Source organism: Rhinolophus sinicus, chromosome 12 (genome assembly GCF_057876585.1).
Source record: "Rhinolophus sinicus isolate RSI-liver-muscle chromosome 12, RSI-T2T, whole genome shotgun sequence".
Lineage (NCBI taxonomy): Eukaryota > Metazoa > Chordata > Mammalia > Chiroptera > Rhinolophidae > Rhinolophus > Rhinolophus sinicus.
Window position 1 is genome coordinate 55,673,084 of NC_142512.1, and position 18,510 is coordinate 55,691,593.

General features: G+C 58.7%; 1 protein-coding gene across 1 annotated transcript; it reads right to left on the bottom strand.

The window, feature by feature from the left end:
- Positions 1 to 827: 827 nt before the first annotated feature.
- CBX8 (chromobox 8) lies at positions 828 to 5,690 on the bottom strand. Its single transcript, XM_019735748.3, has 5 exons — positions 5,519 to 5,690; positions 5,083 to 5,126; positions 4,833 to 4,898; positions 4,642 to 4,708; positions 828 to 4,186 (listed from the first exon to the last, which is right to left on the bottom strand). Exons 1-5 carry the CDS (start codon positions 5,585 to 5,587, stop codon positions 3,299 to 3,301), a joined length of 1,134 nt encoding a protein of 377 aa, XP_019591307.3. The 5' UTR covers positions 5,588 to 5,690; the 3' UTR covers positions 828 to 3,298.
- Positions 5,691 to 18,510: the final 12,820 nt, after the last annotated feature.

Genomic DNA, 18,510 nt, shown 5'->3' on the forward strand with positions numbered 1-18,510 from the left:
CGGCTTTCCTGTGCTGGCTTCACGACCCCGCCCCCACTGCTACAAAGCCTTGGGCCAGGAAGGGCCCAGAACCCCCCACCTCCGCCCTGCTCTCTGTTGTTCCCCAGACCGTGCTTCGCCCAGCGTTGGAGGTTCTGCCCACCCCCAAGACCTGGGACAGAGAGGCTGTGGGGGCTGGCGGGGGGCGCGGGGCTGCGCCGCCGCAGCTCCTGGTTCACTAATCACATCAGCTCGCTCTGCGCCGGCTCCAAGCAGTCAGTTGCCTAGCAATACCCGCGAATTCAATTCCTCAATCAATAGGCGCGAGGCGCTGCATTTCGGGGAGCGCTGGCAAGGCTAGGTGGGTCTGGGGTGCGCGTCCCACGACGGTACTGGGAGCAGGCCGGAACACCCAGGGGACACGGCTGCGAGGCTCCAAGACCTAGGGGACCAGCGACGTCGGGCCTGGAGGTGAGGCACGCTGTGGGAGACACGCCAGAAGAAAGGGAAACACAGAGGTCGTGCCCATCCTCCCCGGGTCCCCGAGTTCTGCCCGGTCCCAGAAAAGTATAGTCGGTAGGTTTGGAAAGCTACGATCTCCCCCCAGGAGATAAGGAGGGACATACCCGCTCCCTCCCAAGCTCACCTCTCTCTCCCCTTAGTTGGAGTTATCCCCAGTTGGGAAGGGCCTTTGAGGGTGGGATCCTCCAGGGCTGATGGGGACGAGAGTGGGGGGATGCGTGGGTAAGGAGAGAGGAAGGACGGGTCCTGCCCTCCATGGGCGCTTCATCCCTCGCTCCAGGGGAGACCAAAAAAAAAAAAAAAAAGGAATGAAACCGAGACACGTCTCTATTTACAAAGTATATATTTAAACACGTAAAAAGCGGTATTGGATACAGACATTCACGACCGCAAAAGATAGGTACCGAAGCTTCACTCTTGAGCTGAGGCGGAGATCGATTCAAGATTTGTACAAATCTTAGAATTAAATAAACCCAACACGCACACATCCGCGCGGTTGCAGACTCCCAGCCAGACGCCCCCGCCCCTGCCCACCCACCCCCCAGGTCAGCGTCGCCAAGAGCGAGTGAAGGAGACACAGGCACGGCCACGGACAGACGGCAGGACAGAGGGGCTGTGAGGGCAGAACCAGGCTGGCCGGAGGAAGGTCGGAGGGAAGGGGCGAAGTCAGCCTGGAGGGAGGAAGGGAAGGAGGGCAGGCGTCAGCCAGGTAAAGACATGTGTCCCCCACGTTACCATCCACTTGGTAACAGACAGGTCCCTTCAAAGAAGTTTCATCTGAAAATAGCGTCGACGTTTAAATAGATACACTGAGTCAACGGCGCTTCTTTATACAAACTCTAAAATACCAATTTTACAAATGTGAGCAGATAAAAATCCCCGTTCCTGGGGCTTCTCTTTATAGGCGCAATTTAATATTCAAAAACAAACAAAATCACGTAGTACACCGTTTCCCTCTGTTTTCACCCCCTTTAAAGGCAAGCAAGTCTGGAGGAGAGAGGCTGACAAGCGGGAGGTGGGAATACAGGGCGTGAGGAGGACAAGGCTGGGGTTCCCTCCTTGTCCTCCCCACATTGAGAAGTTACCCCCTTAGCCCCGGCTCCCAGCCTCGTTCGCCCGGAGTCTGTGCTTCCTCCAGCTCGCAGGGCCCCCACACCCCTCCCTCGACGAGCAGTAAGTTGGATTTCCGCTGGCCCTTTAAGGACGCGGGAGGGCGGGGAGGCCACAGGCTCAGTCCTCGAAGGGTGGGGGGCAGATTTGTGCTTTTGAGTCAAAAGAGGGGAGCGCGTTCGGCGTCCTTGGAGCGCAGCGTGGTCACGAGCCCGCCGGGGTGGGGGCGTCCCGGGACCCGCCGCCGCGCACGGCCTCCCCAGCCGCGGCCGTCTCTTGTCCAACTCCCGCCCCTCCCTCCCCGTTTGGCGGAGTCTGAATGTCGAGTTCAAATAGAGAACACTCCGCGAATCGAAAAGGCCTATAAATTATAGCTTTTGCTTTTAAGAAGGGGGGAGAAAAACGCAAAAGTTCTGATACGCATTCTTGGATGAAAACCTCGCCTCGCCCCTCCTTCCCCTCGCCCCGTTGAGATGCGAGTCCTGCCCGACTCCCAGGCCAGGGCCCAGACCCTCCACCTCACTCGCAGCCAGGCCGCGGCCAGGGCCTGGGTGCGAAGTCCCCACTCCCAGCCACGCCCGCCGCCGCGCCTCCCTCCGTGGGTCCTCAGAGTGGGCCTGTCTGGCCGTGCGTCCATCCGAGAGCTGGCGGCCCGCCCTCCGCGAGGGAGGGAGGCGAGTCCAACTCTTCCTGGGAGGTGGGGGCCACCGTCTTTTCTCCTGGCGAAGCTAGAGGACGCGAAAGGAAAGGTCCACCCCGAAACACTTTTCTTGTAAAACAACTGTCTCCAACTCTGGGCACCGACACGCAATCCTCCCAATTTATCCTGGCATTTCGGGAATGTAAACAGATTCGCTGTATTTCTTTTCTTTCGGTGGAGTAAGGAAAGGAATCGAGGGAACCGGGAGATTCTATCCACATGACACACACGATCTGATCTGCGTGTATAACACACACATCTCCGGTAAAGTGCATTTCCTGGTGTGGTCCTGGGGGGAAATTTGCTGCTCCCCACCCACCCGCGACTTTTTACCTTCATCACACACAAAAAAAGTGATTCAAGTTAATACTTTTTTTCCCCTAACAGACTTCTTAATCTTAAAAAAAAAAAAATAGGATAAAGAAAACCAGGCTGACCCCACCCCCTTTTTTTCTGATTGGGGAGCCAACCTTTTGCTGGCCTAGCCGGCCAATGGGAAGAGAGAAAAAATCCGGGTCCTGCCTTGGTTCCAGGGGTCTGCCGTGGGGCTGTGGGAAAAGGGAGGAGGGGAGAGATGGGCCAGCTGAGTCCCTCCAGACACTATCAGAGGCCCAGTACCCAGGTCCCCAACCTCCCTAGTGCCCTGGGTGGCTGAGGGGCCCCTCCTGCCCCAATTCAGCCTGTCTGCCCCAACTAAACCACAGAGTCTGTCTCTCTCCTTGTTAAATAAAACAACTTCAAGAGTTGAAATATATATATTTAGATATTTTTTCTTAAATAAGATATTTACATCTAATAGAAAATATAACTCTAGAGATAATCTTCCAACCAAAACTGAGGGGGAGGAAGGGGGAATGAAGGGGCGGGCTGTGTGGTTAGGGAGGGGACCAGCCAGAAGGCCGCCTCCCACCCAAAAATAAAATGCATTATGCCAAGTTTTCACTCTCACTCTCTCTCCTGCTCTCTTGTCCTCACCCACCCAACAATTCATCTTTTCTCTTTAAAAAAGCCTTGGTCCGTGTTACTTTCCTTAATGGTGACGGTCAAAAAGTTTGAGGTCACATCGGTGACCACCACCTTCTCCAGGTTGGTCAGAGAAGGACTCCAGGACTCTTCTTCTGGATCTCCCAGGATTCTGGCCACTGGAATCCGGGCGATGAGGGAGGGCCTTCCCCCCTGAGCCCCCATGTCCCGATACAAGCCTCCCATAGAGCCAGGAGTGCCTGAGCCATGCCGGACCCGGGGGCCACCAGGGTCCAGAGCACTCTGGCCTTTGGCCTCCAGGAAAGCGGCCCTGTGCTTTATGACCCTGGCAGGAAAGGTGTCCACAGCCAGCTTGCTTGTGGCCTCAGCTGGGCTGGGGCTGGCCACGCCGCACTGTGCCAGGTCCGAGTCCTGCCTTCGGGCCAGCTGGATCACACTGTGGCCTGCTGGGAACTTTCCTGCTCCAGAAGAGGTGTCCTCTAGCTTCCTGTTCTTGAGGTAATCTCCCAGGCCATCACTGGGTTCTCCCAAGGGCCTCTGCGAGGGGTCTAGGAGCTCCTTCCGGGGCTTGGGGCCTCGCTTCTTGGAACTGTCGCTTGGCGAGCTGGGCTTGTCATCCACGCGGCTGGCACCCCGTTCTCGCTCCCGGTCCCTGTCCCGGTCCCGGTCCCGGTCCCTGTCCCGGTCCCGGTCCCGAGGAGGCTCAACTCGGCAGGTGCTGCTGGTGCTGCTGCTGCTCCCTGGTGGGGACAGACCCATGTTCCGAAGGCCCTCCCGGGCCCGGGAAGTAGATGCCAGGTCCTGAGGTGAGCGGCCAGGGTAAGGGATCCGGATGCCACGGGCAGAGTCACTTCGGAACTCGTAAGTTTTGGCCTTTGCTTTGGCCTGGGCCTGCAGGAGAGAAGGGGGCATCAGAGTGGAGCAGGACCCTGCCCATCCCCCCCAGGACCCCTCTTCCAGCCCTGGCCTCCCAGCTTCACCTTCTGATGCCTCAGAATTTCTATATGGCTGGGGGTGGGGCTTAGGGGTAGCAGTCTGGGTGAAGAGTGAGAGAGAGGATTTGTCTGGAAGCAGCCATGTGTGGCAAGCAAGCTTCTTGTATTTGATTATATATGTCTATTTGGGATGGCTGGGGGGGAGATAGTAGTTCTAGAGGGGTTAAGCCTCCCCCAAGACACCCCTTGGCCATTGCCACTGACCTGGTGATAGCCTGTCTGGGGGCTCCCTCCTAGATTATAAATAGGCAAAGTGTGTGGACACCCTATTGGTTCACAAGCCCTCAGGGCCCTCTTCCCCCCAGACTGATACAACAATATTGCTGCCACCATCGGACAATGCCATCCTACCTTGAGGAGGAAGGTTTTGGGCTTGGGACCTCGCTTTTTGGGGCCATAGAGCTCCATCTCTCGTTCCCTAGAGAAAGGAGGGAGGGAAAAGGGGGTGTGAGTAAAGAACCTGATGGGACTCCAGTCCAGGCTGGAGAGAAGCCATCCTCCGTGTTCCTAAGTGAGAAGCTGAGGCTTGGATGGGCCTGTACCTTTCCTCAAAGGCTGCGAGCAGGCGAGCATCCAGGATGTTTTCCTCAGGTTCCCAGGTGCTGTACCTAGAGGGAATCAGGAAGAAGTGGGAGTCAGACCCAGGAACAGGAAAAGAGCAGCGGGTGTGTGTGTATATGTCTGTAACTTTTCTTGTTGCATTGTATTGCATTTCAATGTAAGGTGGGAAAGAGGAAGAAAGAACCCTCCCAAATAACAGTCTGGGTTGAGAATTGCATGTAACCTACTTACTTCTGCGACCAGCCCTTCCATTTCACGAGGTATTCCATGCGTCCCTGCGGATGCAAAGGGGAAAATGTGTGTGCACGGGGAGAAATGCATGACGAGGACACAAGAAATACATGCAAAAAAATGCATGCACCAAATGAATGCGCGAAATCCCATTGCAAAAGGCACGCGCCCACTGCATCACACCCTGCACGAAATGCTGCACAAAGTGCATGCACCCGCATTCATCCCCCCACCCCGCCCCCCACCCATGCAATCTGTGCATCGCTGCAAGTCTAAGGAAAGCGTTTGAGCTCAGAGCCGCCGCCGCCGCCGCCGCCACGGCCGCGGCCGCTGCTGGGACCTGGGGGAAGGGAAGCTGGGCTGCAGTAGGGGGAGGGAACCCGAGCCGGGAGGGGAGGGCTCGGCAGGCCTCGGCCCAAGGCCCGGGGGCACCTACTTTCCGTATGCGCCGTTTCAGGAGGGCTTCGGCCGCGAACACCCGCTCCCCCACCGCTGAAAGCTCCATGTTGACTCGCCGCTTCCCCCCTTGGCCGCTTCCAGGAGCAGAAAAGCAGCAGCCAGCGCACGACAGACCATAATACTCTCCCGCTGACGTCAGTTCTCCTCCCCCTCCCGCGCGCCCGCTCGCTCCCCGCCCCCCTCCAGCTCTCGGCTCCCTCCTCCGCTCCCGCCCAGCGCTTCCTCCCGCCCCACGTGTTGCTAACGACGTTGCTAAAGCCGAGCGGACAGGGCCTGCTTCCCCGTGCGCTGATTGGGCAAGCTCCGGGCCACGCCCCTCTCCCTTTCTCCCCCGCGTTGCTACGTGACCCGCGTTCCAATCGCCAGGGGGCGGAGTCCGAGGCGACTCTAGAGACAGAGCGCGAGGGGGTGGGGGCCTCAGACGGAAGTGACGTTGTGGGGAGGGCGGTCCGGCTGCTGTCAGTCTGCGGGGCTGGCAAGGGGGGCCGTCCGCTCTGTGTCCTCGCCTTGGCCCCCTCCCCCGCCGCCAAGTAGTCCCTCCAGTACTCAACGTCCCCCACAGCTTTCGCTGGGACCCCCGCGGCGGTGTCAGCCAGGCCCCGCCCCCTCGGCAGACCCCGACCCGCCCCACCCCCACTGCCCAGACTGGAGCCCCTCCCCCCCTCCTCCCGCGCGGCACAATGCACAATGCACAGGTGCTGGGGCGCCGCTGGCCGCGCCCGAACCCGGGGAGCCGGCGACGCGCCCCACGCCCGCTCCCCTTCCCGGCCCCCTCCCTCAGAGCCGCACACCCGACCCTCGGTCTCCATAGCAACGGCCTCCCCCGCCGCCGCTAGCCCCATCCTGCTAACAAATCAATGTGCCTATGTCTCCTCCTGTCGCCCAGCCCTGCCCTCGGCCACCCTCCCGGCCCTGCGAGCCGGCCTGGGCTCGAACGCTCGATCCCAACTCGGAAGCCGAATGCAGACCAAGTGGGGACCCGCTGTTCAAGCCCGAGCCTTCCCGCGCCCCGGGACCCCGAAGGGGACGTCGCGCGCCTTGCTCCTGCTTTCCCGACCCGACCCCGATGCCCGTAGCCACCTGCCCCTGCCTCCAGCCTGCGCTGCTCGTCCCCGCCAGGCCCGGCCCAGCCGCCCCCTGACCCGTGCCTGGGTGTGTTAGGGGAGGACGTAGACCACAACCAAGGCAGAGCCTGGAGCTGGGCTGGGGCTGGGGCGCGCGGCTAGGGGTGCGTTCCGCTCCCCCCGGACCCAGGTGACCTGCGGGGCCTGAGCCACGCACTTCCTGTCCACGGCTCTTCCCGACGTGCGCGGCAGACAGTTGAGGAGAAAACGCGGAGCGGGAAGTGGCGGGGGCGTCGCGGGGTCCAGTGCGAGTTGAAAGAGAGGGGCTCACGGGCGAAGATGGTGGGGTCCAGGAAAGGGGGCCAGGGCCGGGCTGCGGATGCCTCGCGTGCGCACAAACTCTTGCTCAGCGCGCGATGACCTGTGGCTGGGGCGGAGGCGGGGAAAGCAGCTAAGGTCCGGGCCCAGACCTCCCCGACCCTTTTCTCTTACCGCCTAAGCTGCAAGTCACAGCACCCACTCCCAAGATTTAGCTAAAACATCGGCGAGAAACTCGACTGGTAGCGGTTTCCCTTGGCGAAAAATGGGGTGGGAGAAAAAGAGACAGCGCGCGAACGCGAACCAAGGAGTCTAACTCGAAGGAGCAGGAAGCCCAGAGCGGAAAACGGGACTCCTGTCCAAAGTTAGGTGCGCGGCGGGCGGCGGGGAGGCGGGGAGGCGCGGTACTGGACCTGCGGGACAAGCGCGGCGCTGGGCCCACCTTCTCTCTCACTCCCCGCCCCCGCTCCTGGAAACGCGGGTTCCAGGTTTTGGCCTCGCTCCCAAACTTTACAAGGTGGGAACTGGGTGAACAGTCTCATCTCTGCCCGTTCTGTCTTAACGAACAGCGAGCTGGCGACGCCCAGATCGCCCCGGCCACTCGCGCCGGCCGCCCGCGAGAGGCCGCCGACGGCCGCGTCCTTAATCATAAAAAGTCATTCCCGGTAACAAATAGTTTCGTTGGCCGGTGCCAGCGATACAGCTGTTTCTGTTTAAGCTTAAATACTTTCCAACAGTTTGGGTAGTAAAAATAAAGTCGGTCTCAGCCGCCTATAAGTGTCTGGTTTCCCCGCCCAGAGAAAGCCCACCCTCCGCCCTGGGCCCGGGTCGCTTTGCACACCCCGCCCGCCCCCTCTTGGAATCCGCTGCCGGTGGGCGATGGCTCCAGGGCTGCCCAACCCCGCACCAGCCGCCCAAGCTCCTCGGGGAGGCTCCAGGGCCACCTCAGAGGCCGGAGGGAGGGCGCCGGCCCGGAGCGGGCTGAGGACCAGACCCGCTTCGCCTCCCGCCCTCCCCCCACCCCTCGCAAGCTTGCCTGCGCCCGCAAAGAGGTGGTTTCCCTTCAGATAGTGTTTCTGGAGCCCTGTCCCCGGGAGTGTGTTTGCGTTGGGTGCCTTTACAGCCCCAGAGTTTGCACGAGGCGTGCAGAGGTCGATGGTTTCAGTTTCATGCTGAAAAAGTTAGTTCTCCTCCTCCCTCCCGGTGTTTCTCTTCTTTCTTCCTTTTTACTCTCCCTGCCTTCCTTCTTTCTCCCTTCCTCCCTCCCTCCCTCTCTCTCTTTTCCTTCCTTGCCTAAATGCCTCAGAAGCTTGAAGTGGGGGAAATGAAAACCCTGGCGCTGCGGTGCACGGCTCCCTCCTCTGGAGGGGTTTTTAGTAATTCTTTTTGCTTCCCTGCCGCATTTTCCGCCTGTCTTTATGCCTGGTGGGGAAAACGCTTGTTCTGAACAAAATTAACGCTTGTGAGGTGTCTGAATTTGCAGACGTCGGGGATTCCTGCAGAGCCCATAGCCAAGATGGAACTCGATCCCGAAGGAAACGAGGGGTCTAGAACAATCTGAGAGCAATCAGACCAAGTCTCATTCTTGTCAGCAGCAGACAAACTCAGTCCCGCGGAGGAAAGCAACCCTGAACTGGGGAGTGGGTGTGTGTTTCACCCCTGCCTGTCTCACCCACCAGCTGACCCGGAGAGACCAGGGGTTGCAGAGTGTGAACACAGGTCCCCTGGCAACCTCGACTCCCCAACAGTTTGGAGACTGAGAGGTGGCAGCCTGAGAAATGGGTTTGCAGTCCAAAGCGACCCAGAGCAGGGGCCTCCTTGGTGGCCAGAGAAGGGTGCCAGTATATGCTGGGAGAGGGCACTGGCATGGGGGTGGTGAAGGCATCAGGCATGAGTCCAGACTGGTCCTTTCAAACTGGTCAGCCCGTGGCACTTGGAAACCAAGGAAACGAGGAACCCCACTTCCCACCTTTCTTATGGAACGTCCCTTCCTCGATCACTCAATTCTCCACACCTCCCTACTTTCCTTCTTACCACTGCTTTTCTCCATCAAAGTTAGATCATTGCTTTTCCCACGTGAACTTCCTGGGAGTAAACAAAACAAAGTTTCAAAGAAGGAGGACCCTCTGCTCTTAATCCCATTGCTCTGCGGTCCTTGGCTGGCTGTCAGGTTGGAGTGCGCTGCCTCTGCAGTAAATAAGGTAACTGCTTCCTATTACTTTAGCCCCATATGGCTGCAATTTGAGTGTCTTTGGAGACAGTGCGTGTGTTGGGGCGGGGGGCGGGGGGAGTGAAAGTGGAAATCAAATGCTCTCAGATCGCATTTTTATGAAGGAAATTGTAGGCGATTCTCTTAGTAGCCTCCTTCCACCCCCTAGTTCTCAGGAGAAGCTGCCCAGTTTCTCTGTTTACGGAAATGCAGGCACTGACCCACCTCAGGACACCTGCTTCTCGAACCCCTGGGTCTCCCGCCTGATTCTGCATTGGACTTGGGAATAGGCCTGTGACTTCCTTTCCTGAAAAAGGGACTTCAACCTGCTCCCAGCGCCTGGGAGCCAGCCCGAGCCGTCAGCCCCAGTCGGTGGAAGGTGCCCAGACCCTGTGCTCCACGCCCCGGCTTCATTCGAGGCTGAAGGCGCCCGGTTCCAGGGCCTCTCTTAGGCTTCCCTATGCTGGTTGTCTGGGCACTTAGCCTCTGGGGAGGAAGGCCGGAGGCTGGTCAGAGGAGAGGAAAGGGGAGAGGTGGCAGGGGTGAAGCGCTGGGCTCCTGTGTCGCCCGCCAGACCAGCAAGCCCCAGCGCATCCTCTAGCTCCAGGGTGAGGCTCGGCCTCAGCTCGTTCTTTGGGAGCGTTTCAACTCCACAGCTTGGCGGACCTGCCTGGTCTTGGCCGCGGATGCGGGCAGATTTGGAACCTAACCGTTTGCCTCTGGCGTGCCGGCAGGGCCGGCTGTGAAGTGAGTATGGGTGGCTCCGAGGCGTGGCTGTGGGGGCCGTGGCCTCGTGTGCGGCTGGCTGCCGTGGTCAGTGGCTTACCTCAGGCGGCCCGGAACCCAGTGGGCGTCCTCTCACCCCATGCCTGAGTCAGGGCCCCGGGTCTGCAAGACGTCGATTGCCCACTACTGGGAGAAGCTGCAGGGGCGACCCAATATCCTGCAAAGAGGTCCAAAGACCCAGCTTGGGCAGGCTGGGCGATGACTACAGTTGGGGCTGCCAAGCTTTCTGGTCTGGGCTGCCAAGCTTTCTGGTCTGGGCTCCAGCTTCCAGTTGTTCTCTGGAGCAAGAAGTTCCCACCTCTCTGTCCCATTTTCTTTTCCCAAGTAGACATTCAGACCATCCTTGTTAGAGAAACATTAGAACACTCTGCAAAGGATAAGAAGCGGCTGGCCATGTTGCAGTAATTCCCCACAAGCCTGAACACATTCTAGAAGTCATATAACCTTTAACTTCGGCCCCCTGAAATCACAGGAACCAAAATCAAGCCCCTCTCTTCCCCTCCACTTGAGGGACTGTGGCTTCCCCAAGGCAAGAAACATTTATGAGCAGTTGTTGTCTGGTGTCTGCATTATCCCACTTAAGATTCACAACAACCAGGTGAGATCAATTTCATTATCCCCATTTTATAGATGAGCAAACTTGAGGCTCAGTGAGGCCAAGTAACTTGCCCAAGGGTACACAGCAGGGGTTCTGCCTAAGAAGTTCTAAGTCCAAGTCTCTCAAATACTCTATGGTGGGGAGTGTTTGAATCCTCCGGACATTTCAGTTCCTCCAGGGCTTAAGGAAGGACTTCACGGTCAGAACCCCGGAATGGCCCTAGAGAAAGCCCAAGGTCTCATTGCCAGAATCAGTGACTTAGTCCTGCTAAACAGGAATACTGCTCTGAGCCCTTAGCAAGAAAGATGAGACTGGAACAGAGGTGGAAAGGAATTCTAGGATCTCAATCGACCCAGCTGGAGGCTGGATGTTGTGGAAGTCTTTTATTTTTCCTTCATCATAAAGCACAGTGGCTAAAATTATGGGTTCTAGGGCCAGCCTACCTGGGTTTGAATCCACTTAATAGCTGTGTGTCTTTGTGCAAGTTATTTAACCACTCTGTGCTTCAGCTCCCAGTTATTTTTTAAAAAGAACATTAACACGTTTACCCCACAGGGTCATGGGAGGGTTCAATGAGATGTCACGGTAAGCCCTAGCAGGCTGTCAGGCACAGGCAAATGCTCGGTAAGTGTTACCTGTTACTAGTACAGTTGTCACTGTTATTGGTGTTGGGACCAGGCTAATGGGACCCGGTGGGCTTGGTTTGAGTGACTTCCCCTGGGGAATCCAGTGTTAGCCCCAGCTGTCCCTGATCTCCATGAGGGGCACCCACGAAGACGGAGCCCAGTGCTCACTGACCCTCCCCGGGAAACCAGCTGTGTGCTCCTCAGACACAGTCTAGACGCGCCCCTTAGGGCGTCTACCCCAGGCCGCGTCCCACAGACCGGCTCTGAGCCACAACGCACCCGCGGCCCCTCGCAGCACCGAGGCCAGGCGCACTGCTGGTGCCCTGTGGCAGGAGCACGCGCACAGCGTCGGAGCCGGCACGCATATGCGCATGCGCGCCGCAGGGTGCCCCCCCCCCGCAAAAAAAAAATTCCTCGCGGGAAGGCCGCCTGGTGTTGCTTGCGAAATCCGGCTCCAGGAGCAGCGAGGCACCCTTGGCCGCTGGGGTGCAGGGGGAGATGGCTCCGAGGTGGGCGGGAACACCAAGCGGCTATACCCCCGCGCCTGTCCTTCAGAGTGGAAGGGGTCCGAGTGCGGGTGGGTCTGGGCGCTCCGTTTTCGTCGCCCCTAGAGAAGGAGCTCAGACCCGACGGCCTAAGGCGCAGCCGGGACGGGACTGCGAGAGGCAACGAGGGCGGTGCGGTGTAAGGGCAGAGCAGTCTGAGACTAGCGGGTGGCCTAGGGGTCAAGGCCCTGGAGCCCCATTGGAGACGTGGGCATTATCAGGAGCCCCCTGGCCTGAGATGCCTGATGTTCTGCTGCTGCGTTGGCGATGCCCCTACGTCTCAACCCATTGACAGCAGCCCCAGATGGAGAGTTTGACCCCGATTCTGTGTGCACCGAGAGAGCTTTGGCCTCGCGGTTACACGGCACGGTCTGTGCGGTGATCCCCTCCCTGATCCTACCCACCCGGAAGGTAGGCAGCACGCACGTCCTACAGAACAACACCGAGCGAGGCTGGGCGAGGTGGGGCTTGGGACGGTGGTCCCAGAGCCTGCGCTCAGCGAGGTCGCCTGGCTCCCTGGAACCCCAGCTCCGCCAGGGTTGGCATTCGGTTGCCAGCCGTACTGGTCCCCTGGTCGCCTCCTGGTGCCCTCCATGCCCCTAGTCACTTTCCACAGGCTCTCCCCCGCCCCAGGGAAGCTGCTGGGAAGCCCCGGACTCCATCTGGCGCTTCACTTTCTCACTTCCTACCCCGCCCCCAAGCGGAAGGAATTGAAGTGACTTTTGGCTGGGACTCCAGGGACCTCAAGTTAGTTCCAAACTGGAGGTCCCCCGCTAGTGCCATTTCCTCGTGAGGTTGTTCACGCTGAGAAGAGCCAAAGTCCAGTCTCCCCTTTTGGAGGTCAGAAAAACCGAGGTGTAGAGCCTGCCGGGTAACTGGGAGGCACAAATTGGGGGAGGCGAATCTGGGGCCTGCGAGAGGTCGGAGAGTAGCGGAGCTGCAGGCTCGTTCGCCCTCGGCCGGAGTGGGCAAAGCGGAGGCTGCGGCGGGCGGGCGGCAAAGCCTCGGGGCAGACGTTTGGGATTCCACGGAGAAATTGCGACGGTGCCCAGAAGGGTCCCGCCTTCTTGCCGCTGATGAGCTTTGGTGGAACCTGGGCTTCCTCAGCTCTGATCAGTGCCTTTCCTTACAGTCCCCAGACAGTGCTTCCGCGGTGCGCCCCCAGCCTTTGTCCCAGGAGGGGGCGCTGTCGGGGGTCGGACTTAGCTGGGCAGGCGTCGAGGCTGCAGGACCAGAGCGCGCCAACTCCGCGCACGCCCAGAAGTCGTGCTGCCGGTTACCGGGCTGCCGCAAAGCGCGCGGCCAGCGGAGGCTTCGTCCCCGCGCAAGCGCCTCACTGCCCGGGCCAGACCCGGGTCTCTTAGGCCACCCTCGGGCGCGGGGTGGCTCAGCCCCCAGGAGAAGGGCGCAGACGGCCACTCGGGCCGGGACACCCTCGCCAGAGAGCCGGGAAGCCTTTTCTCGCGGTAGATGAAAGCCTCAGATCGGCTTCCCCGCCCTTCTCTAGGAAATCAAATTCAGGGAACGTGGTACCGTATTTACCCGCACAACTTCCTCCCTTGACATTTGCACTCTGGAAGTTGGGGCAGAAGTTATTATGCAAACATCTGGGGCTGTCCAGCGCCACTACCCGGCACCGTTCTTATTCATCTGGAAAGCCTCACTCTCTCATTTGCATAGTAATGGCTTATTTAGAATAACACAGCAATCAGAGGCAAAATTAATTTTTTCTTCAGGTCGTCCCTGAGATCCTGTAAACAGGGACTTATGGCAAGAAAAACCGCTTTTGCACAGAGTATGGGCTTCTTGACTAGTACCAGGGAGAGAAGTTTAAAGTAGTAGAAATGGGATATTCATGTTGAGTTTCTGCATTTTGCTAATTCCAGCCTTTGAGTGTAGCTACTTTTTGGCTAAACCGGTGAAGGGCTGGGCCACCGTAAGAACCCCCGCAGGCAGCCTGTCTATCACCCTCTCTGTCGTGGGAGGTGCGGTGTTCTGGAAACCCGGAGAGCATACTCGAGGCAGACTTTGAAGATGGCGCAGGGCAGGGAGAAGAGAGGGTCCACCTGTGGCCTGATGCAGATAAAAAAAGTGTCGGGCCCAACAGCGCTCTGGCCCCTCCAGGGCTCCGTTCCCCATCCTTTGAAGGGATGGAGAGGAAGCACTTCCTTGCTCAGATGGTCACTGCGCAGACCACGGCAGCAGAAATCTTTGGATTCAAAGCAGAAAAAAAGGGAGCGTGGGTGGCGGTGAGGGCATTGTGTGGAGGAAACATCTTTTATACATTAAAAACGTCTTTTTGATCTTTTTTAATATGAAGAGGAGTGGGAGGGAGAAATCCACAAATAAATATGGTAAATGAATTTGGGCCCGAATTATAATCGAGGGCCACTTTCAGGGTGATTCTGGGATCCAGAAGATTTTTGCAACAGAATTTGTCCCCGCCAAAGCCGCTGTCTCCTGTCCCCCAGTAAATAGTGCACAGAGTGAGTAGAAGGGTGGGAGATCCGTCTGCGACCCCGTATCCCACACGGGACAGGAACTCCCTATCCGGAAAAGATGCAAGTTTTACGTTTAATTAAGGAGGTGGCGGCAGCTCGGGCTTGCCACCAAGAAGACACCATCCTGGTCACTTCTTTTAAAATAATTAAGTTCCTTATAAAATCAAGGTTGCAGGAAGCAGCGGGATTAGGAACTGCTGCGGGTGGCGCGACCTGCTGAGTGAGACGGGCGAGCAGGAGAGAAAATGGGCGGAGCCTTAGTACCGGCGGTTTCTGCGCGGTGAGGTGCAGGTAGGGGTGCGCTGGAGAGTGGGGGCTGCTGGGTTGGGACAGGGAGGTCTGGCTGCTGCGTCTTCCTCTTTTTCTGGGTTCATTCACGCAGTCTCGGTCCCGACTTCTTTACACCTTCTTGGGTGGAGCAGCTCCACCCCCGAGGAATTCTCTGCTTCCTAGCGGCGTGTGTGCTATCACAACTTTTTCCCTGGGGGAGGGGCACTCTTGGGAAGGGCACCCTGGAATACCCGAGCAAGTCTTTTCTTAGCGAGAGGTGGGATTCCTGGGCTCCCAGTCACAACCCCAGGCTCCAGCCTCAGTCTCTCCCTTTGGGAGAGTAGGGACAGGAATGAATTGTAGAGAAAGAGGCCAGTCCAGAGCCTTGCCAGTTCCACTACTTCCCAAACCTGTTAAGTCTGCAGGAGGAGGTCTCCAGCTCACCTCGTTCTCCCGTCCGGGATGTTCCAGCAGGTCCGGGGCAGTGGATCCCGCAACTGTGTTCCCCCCACCCCACGCTGAGAGGTCGGACCTTCGGGCTCACGAGTAGCCTCCCCGCAGCAGGGGGAGGACATACAGCCTGCAGGGGCCGAGCAATGGCTCCGTTTGCCCCAGAGCAGGAGAAAACTTGGCCCCAGCCCACGGAGAACAAAGAGCAGCCCACGCGAAAAGAGGCGCTGCCGGCCCCGCTGGAAGGGCGCGGCGGGCTGGGGGCGCGGGGCTCGCGACGCTGGACTTCGATGGCCGAGTCGCCGTCTCAGGCCCCAGAGTGGGGCGGCGGGGTGGTGAGCTTTCCTCCCGGAGTCGGGAACTTCTGAGACAAATCCCGGAGTCCGGTCAGGAGAAAAGTTCCAGCCCCACTCTGCAGTCTGATCCAGGAGGTAGTGTGCATTTGAAATGTAGAGGGTGAGCGCAGTGTGTGTGTGTGGGGAGGGGGGAACCACGGGGTCCGGCTGGGCTTTAAAGGCACCCGGACCACTCAGAAGCGAGTGAGGGTGTCGCCTGTCTCCGCTGAGGCGTGAGCTGGCAACCACCGCAGGGATGTGAGCCTGAGAGTGAAGGTGTGCCAGGGGCAAGTGTGGAAAAGAGAAGGGATGGGCAGGGAAATGGAGGAGAGCCGGCGTGGCCGAGATGACCTGAGCCTCAGACAGAGCCTCTTGCCCCACCCAATCTGCTACTCAGCTGTCTGCCACCCCCACGTCCCTCCAGCTGTGGCTCTCAACGCTGCGCAGCCCCTGTTCCAGCTCAGCCAATCCAGGGAAGTGCCCTCAACACTTGCACCGCAAGATCAGGCTCCTCTCTGAAAAATCAGTATTCCCCCCTGCCTGACGGGCAGGCTCTTTTCCATTTTATTGCTGATGGGAACCTGTAATGGACCCACATAGAGAGTACTTTGGATCCTAAGAAAGCATCAACTCCATACTGCACACACACACACCTGCTGTTTTTGTAGGCTGGGGGGAGGGGTCCCAGGCTCCATTTCCTAGAGTAAGGAGTGCTTCTTCCAGTCTCTGTGGGTTCAGGCACTTCCCTTCTGGGAAGGGAAAGATCCTGGGACTGCCTACACTGGAGCTCCCACAGATGCGCAGGGAGACCAGCCCTGGGCTAGACCTCTGGGTCCTGGGTCACAGCTGCGGCTGGGCAGGGCAGAGGGTGTGGTTAGGCAAGTGTCGGGTCGGGGCTGCTGGGGAGTGCTCGGAAGTACCTGTTTCTACGCTGATTCAAGTGTGCATGATGTTTTATAGCCATTTGTATCCCACAGCCTGGTGCCCAGCCGGGCACAAGAGGGTATGCAGGAGTGGCAGGCATGGATTGAGCAAGGGCTGCCTCACACCAAGCTCTGCACTAGATGCTTCCCAAACTTTTCCCTTCTATTCCTTCCTCTTCACAGCCCTTAGAGGGAGGCTTTATGTATCGCACTTAAAGATGGGAAACAAGCTCAGAGGGGTTAAGTACTGTATCAGGGATGAAGTTAAGCCGCATGTCAGGGTTTGATCTAGGTCTGTTGCCCAGGAGTTGAGGGGCCTAACAGGAGATGCCAGGGTAGCTCTGGCTAGTGGGCAAACAGGCTCAGCAGGGAGCAAGTTTGCCCTGATGCTGCTCCACTGAGCCGTGGGGTTTGGTGTGAGAGAACCCCCCCACCCGGGGGTGTGTGTGGAGAGGGTTTTCTGGCTTTTGGACTTCCCAAACTCTCGTGAGACCAGGAGCCCAGCAACCTGGGACTGGAGTCTGACAGTTTTCCTGCCTCCTCTCCAGCTGCCCTGGCAGAGTGACTGGCTGCCATCAACGGCAGTCAGTTCCAAGCTCTGGAACAGTTAGTCAGACAGCCACCACAGGTCCCACGCGCCAGCTCCAAGGTTCCTGGACCACCAAGCCGGTGCCTAGGCTGCCCCTGAGATGTGCCTGCATAATGCAGTGGATTGGGAATGAAAAAATTTGGGTCCAGACCTGAGCTAGCTGAGTTACCCTGGACAAGTCATTTTCTTTCTCCCGACCTCAGTTTCTCCTTGTAAAACAATAATTTGGAGCAGGCAGCCTTGGAGCAGCCTGCCTCATCTCCACATTCCATACATTTGGGTTCATTTGGGCAGGTTTATTGAGATTCCAAAACCTTTAGAAAATACTTGTTAACCATTGATGGCCGACCGCGGGTGCCTCACCTCAGCCAGCACACAGAACCCTGGAGTTTTTGACGGCCCAGAAAGCACGGGGACTTCTAGTGAGAGCAGTGAATTCTTGTCGCAGCTGCACAGATATTGGTCTGTTTCTCCAACAATGCCAGGCACAGAGCTACCAAACACCTAGCTAGGGGACCCAGGAAGGCAAGAGGAAGAATCCTGGAGGAAGCACTGCGTGACCAGACCCCCTCTCCAGCCCCAACCATGGTTGGGGACAACGGTTCCCAACGGTTGAGGTCGTTCTCTTCCCTCCAGCTCCCGCACCAGCGCCACGCTGCTGGAGGCAAACAGCGAGGACTAATTCCAGGTACATTCTATAGGTGGCATCCTGCTACTGGAAATGGACGCCTCGGAGGGGAGAGGCTCTCTCCGTGCCATCTCCAGGAACTAGGGAACCCAAGGCAAGGTCAACACAGCCCCAGTCCAAACTGGCAGGAGAGGGGCACCTGAGGTGTCCTTGGAATGTGTGTTGGGAGACGGTTCTCTCAGACTCGGGGGGCCACTGGTCCAAGTGCATAGGCTTCTCCAGGACCACTGGCTTGCTGGCAAGCTGGGGTTCTCTAGGAGTTTCTCATGCCCCTGCCAACGGTGGGAGGAAAAGGCCTCAGCCCCATAGATGGTGAGGAGTGCTGGGTAGGTAGGCTATGCCAACGACATTCACCTGCAACACGATGCGGTCGGTGCCACTCAGCCGGCTGGGGAACTGCACCGGCACAGCACAGGTCCCAGCCTGAGGCTCCTCCCCCACCCCACACGTCCTGGCCAAGGGCTGCGCCCCATCCAGAACCCCACCCGCAGGAGGCAAAAAAACCCCTCTCCTGGTGGGCAAAAGAGAGCCGCCAGAGGGGAGAGAGAGAAGGCTAGCGGAGCAGCAGCTGGGTACAGGACTTTGAGATAGCCAGCACAGGCAGGAACCGAGGTGCCCGGAGCCTAAGGGGACGTTCTGGGGCTCCACTCTGTGCCAACTCCCGTCTCAAAGAGACCCCCTGGGGCTCCTCCTCCCCCTTGCCGCCGACTGATCCCGCCTACGTGGGCCCAATCCTGTAGATGGGCCGCGGATCCGTCTGGCCTGTCACTGCCGACTGCATGCGGCCTGGCGTCAGGGAAGGGCCTGGTACAGCGACAGCAGAGAGAGCAGTGACAGCGACGTCTCTCACCTCTCCCTCTGCCGCCCGGCTGGCTCCAGGCCCACGCCCGCCCGGGTACTCGCCGCCCAGGCCACACGAAGCTCCCGCCCCACGGGCCCGAGCCTGGGACCTCTCCCAGGCCTGACGTCTAGGTGGTCGGAGAAATGGGGAGCCGGACCCCAGATGACCACACGATGGGCCAGGCCTCGGGAAACAGCTGGAGGGACTCTGAACCCCCAACTCACAG